The sequence below is a fragment of the Parus major genome, chromosome 23, assembly GCF_001522545.3.
Source record: "Parus major isolate Abel chromosome 23, Parus_major1.1, whole genome shotgun sequence".
In the NCBI taxonomy this organism is placed as follows: Eukaryota; Metazoa; Chordata; class Aves; order Passeriformes; family Paridae; genus Parus; species Parus major.
The window spans coordinates 894,157-898,204 of record NC_031791.1 but is presented as its reverse complement, the minus strand read 5'-3'; the positions used below and the strand labels follow the sequence as shown (position 1 = coordinate 898,204).

Sequence of the window (4,048 nt, the reverse complement as noted above, 5' to 3'; positions counted from 1 at the left end):
CTCAGGATTTTGGAGCTCCAGGAACTCAGGATTTTGGAGCTCCAGGAACTCAGGATTTTGGAGCTCCAGGAACTCAGGATTTTGGAGCTCCAGGGGTGTCAGGATTGCAGCTCCAAGACTTCAGGATTTTGGAGCTCCAGGAATTCAGCATTTTGGAGCTCCAGGAATTCAGGATTCTCCAGGGCCTCAGGATTTTGGAGCTCCAGGGCCTCAGGATTTTGGAGCTCCAGGGGCTCAGGATTTTGGAGCTCCAGCCCCTCCAGAGGTGTGGGTGGAAGTGCAGACAGCTCCTGGGGAGCCCCTGGGATCAGCCCAGATCGTGGGATGGGGAAGGCTGGTGTGTGCTGGGCTCTGGCTCCCTGTGATAAGCCAGGGTGTGTGAGGAGGCTGTGACCTGCTGGAATCAGCCTGCCCCGGGGCTGGGTCCCCTCAGCAGGGCAGGGACAACGCTTGGAGCCTGGCCAGCGCCGTCCTGAGCTCTCCTTCCCAGGATTTGGGAGGGTTAGAGGGGAAGGGAGCGGGACAACTTGCTCCAGGTCCCAGTGTCACCTGTGAGGGATGGATTCCCAGCCATCCCGATTCCCAGCCATCCCCTGATTCCCAGCCCATTCCCAGCCATCCCCCCTTGATTCCCAGCCCATTCCCAGCCATCCCCCTGATTCCCAGCCCGTTCCAGCCATCCCCCCCTGATTCCCATCCCATTCCCAGCCCATTCCCAGCCATCCCCCCCTGATTCCCATCCCATTCCCAGCCCATTCCCAGCCATCCCCCCCTGATTCCCAGCCCATTTCCAGCTCAGAGCCTCACCAGGCTCTCTCTGGGTAAAATGAACGCTTCTTTAAGCCCTTGTAAAAGTGAATGAGGCAGAGCCCCAGCTGTGCCATAAAGCTCAATGGGGTGAGGAGTGCTGGATCCTCTCCTGGCCAGCAGGGAAAGGAGGGAATTGCTCCATGGAAGGGGAGCTGCTGGCAGAACCCTTCACATCTCTGATCCACTGGGAATGGAGCTCTTCACTGAAGCCCCAGGGCTGGGCAGGACTCTCTGGGCAGGGCTTTGAGGTGCCCCGGGGGTGGGGACATCCCTGGGGACATCCTTGGGGAGGTGCTGGGTGGGATGTGTCCCTGCCAGCACAAATCCCTGCTGCAGGGAAGGGAAGGGTTAACCACGCTTTGTCTGGCAGCAGAATCAGCCCTTGGTGATACCGGGGTGCATCTTTGGAGATGCCAGCATTAAAATCCCGGGATTTCCCCTCCCTCTTTCCCTCCCAAAGGCAAAAGCAAGTGGGAAGAAGCTGCAGAAAGTGACCCTGAAAGTGTCACCCCGCGGGATCGTGCTGAACGACAGCAGGACCAACGAGCTCATCGAGAACATCTCCATTTACAGGTGGGTTTTGGGCTGCTCTCCATCAGCCCTGGCTGGTGCAGAGGTGTGGGAAGGGAGGTGGGTGAAATGATGTGTAAATAAACTTTGAATGTGGCTTTTTGAAATCCCCTCTCTGCAAACTCTCAGGGGCAGCGAGAACAGGAGCTGGAGGGGCAAAATGGGGCCTGAAGGAACTTCTGCTGAAAACCCCATTTCTTCCTGGGCTTTTCTCTGGCTTTAGCACCTGTTTGGTCAGGAGAGAGGCTTTGCTGGCTGCCAGCTCTTCCCAGCTTGCACTGAGCCTGTGCTCAGTGCTGGTGGGGGATGATGCTGAGGGGTCACAGGAGGGAGCTGAGCGCTCAGGCACAGCCTGAGCTCCCCAAACCTCTCAGCCTGCTGCTCTTCCAGAGCCTGGCTGGGCATTCCAGGGTCAGGCCTGCCCTGCCCAGGGGCTGGGAGAGCCCCAGGGATGCTGGGGATGCTCCAGTGAGGAGGCTGAGCCTCCCTCCCACCTTCCCTGAGCTCAGGAGCTGCTGCTGCAAATCCCAGAGCCTGTCCTGGGCACCCCTGCTTTGAGCCTGAAGATGGAATCCCAGGCTGAGAACAGCTCCCTTCTCCTTCCTTATCCTCCAAGGAAAGCCTTCAGAGCAAGGCAGAGCACTTGTGAGGTGCTGGTCTGCTGGAATCTTCCCTTTCTCTAACCTGTCCCGTCCCTCAAGGTGAAAGAAACTCTGAAGAACTCACCCTGGCTTCTCTCAGTGCCCAGCTCCTCCTCTCTGGGAGGGAGTTGTGCCAAGCCTGGTGCCCTCCCTGTGCCCTCCCCGTGCTCCCTGCTCGGCCCTGGCAGCCCCAGGAGGGTTTGGAGCCTCTCCCTGAGCTCAGGGCCGTGTCCTTGTGCCTCTCAGGATTTCCTACTGCACGGCAGACAAGAGCCACGACAAAGTGTTCGCCTACATCGCCCAGAACCAGCTGAATGAGAACCTGGAGTGCCACGCCTTCCTGTGCACCAAGCGCAAAATGGTCAGTGCAGGGGGACAGGGGACAGGGACAGCTCCCAGGCTGCTGCACCAACCCCTGCACAGCCCTCCCCTGCTGCATTCCCTGCCCCACTCCCCTCAGCAGCATCCTGAGCCCTGGGGCTTGGGCAGGAGGTGCCCAGGGCTCCCTGGCAGCTCCATGGGTTTGGTTTGGTGGGATCCTTGCAGCTGGGGCCGTGTCCCCGCTCAGGAGACCCCGCTGTGGGATGGGGATGGGGCTCAGAGTGGGGACTCGTGTGTGGGACAGTCTGGCTCTCGCTGTGAACCCTCCTGGGATCTCCTGCTGCCGAGTCAGTGCTCCAGGAGGGGAAGGGACCTGGTGGGGAGAGAGAGGTGGGGCAAGGAGAGCCCTGGTGGAGCCAGAGCTGGGACTGAGCCCCCTCCCCGTGCCAGGGAGGGCTTCAGGGGAGAGCAAGGGCAGCTCAGACCCCTCTGCCCCCAGAAATCCTTCCCTGGTGCCCCCTGCATGGGGAGTAGGGTGTCCCAAATCCCCTGTGAGGGCCATTCCCACCCTGTGCATGGTCCTCAGGAGCATCCCTGTGCCTGGAGCTCTGTTAATATTCCCTGCCTCTCCCAGCTCATTTTTTTTCCCCTTGGAGAGAATAATGGGAGCTACAAGTTGTCTCTCCTGTCCTCAGCGTGTGCTCCCATCCTTGCACGGCCAAGATAAGCCTCCCTCTGCAAATTAAAATTTAAATCTTCCTGGTGCTAAAAGAATTATCTCAGTGCTACATCAGCTCAGTGCATCCCCCTCCAAATAAAGTTCTCCAAAGCCTTTTGTGGCAAAAAAAAACTAGGAATAATTTCCTTTTTCCTGGTCTGTAACTTGCAGGAGTGTCCTGCTGCTGAGGTGATCCCTGCTCCCAGGCTGGGAGCCAGCCCTCCCCAGGGCAGGGTCCCTGGATGCACCACAGCTCCCAGTCACAGGCATATAATTAGTCCATAATTTTAGTTCCTGGGTAATTCTCAGCAGTAGCTGGGTCTATTAAACTTGATTCAGATGTGACAGCTTAAATTGTAAACAGCTGTGAGGAGTTTCATACTTAATTACCATATTTAAGGTTTTTTTGCCATAAAGCATTTGCACTTCCATCAAGGATGTAAATAGCTCCAACATTCAAATGAGCTCTCCTGCTTGCCAGCCTTAATTGGCACTGATGGCTCTGGGGGTCTCCTTGCCCCCCTGCCTGGTTTTTGGGGGGTGCTGTGCCCTGGCTGTGCCCCCCTGGGAGCTGGTTCCAGTCCTGGCTCTGCCTTTGCTCTGTTCCCACTTTGGGAAATCAAGCTCAGGCTGGAGGCTCTGGGTGTTGGGAGCGTTCCCTGTGCCCTGCTGGTGCTGGGGCTGCTCCTGAGCTCTGCCTGCTCCTCTGGAATTGGCATTTCTGGCCCTGCAGCCGGGGCAGGGCTGGTGGCACGGGACAAACCCTGCTGCCCGTGCCAGGCTGTTCCTCCCGAGCTCTCCGGGCTCTGGGGCTGATCCCTGGGAGCTGTTGGTGCTCCTGGCTGTTCTCCTGACCTGCAGGGAAGGGCTGGGGTGGTTGGGTCGTGCTGAGGTGTGGGGAACAGCTCTGAGAGGCTGCTCTCTCCCCATCCGTCACCTCCAGGGTAGGGACAGGCTGGGACAGCCCAGGGACAGCCCAGGACAGCCC

General features: G+C 58.6%; 1 protein-coding gene across 1 annotated transcript in view; it reads left to right on the top strand.

Moving 5' to 3' along the window:
* LDLRAP1 (low density lipoprotein receptor adaptor protein 1) overlaps positions 1-4,048 on the top strand; it is a gene marked incomplete at its 5' end in the record, with an annotated part of 11,252 nt that overhangs the window by 522 nt on the left and 6,682 nt on the right. The window contains 2 exon segments of the mRNA XM_033519633.1: positions 1,271-1,383; positions 2,268-2,382. Coding sequence (XP_033375524.1) covers positions 1,271-1,383; positions 2,268-2,382 — 228 coding nt within the window.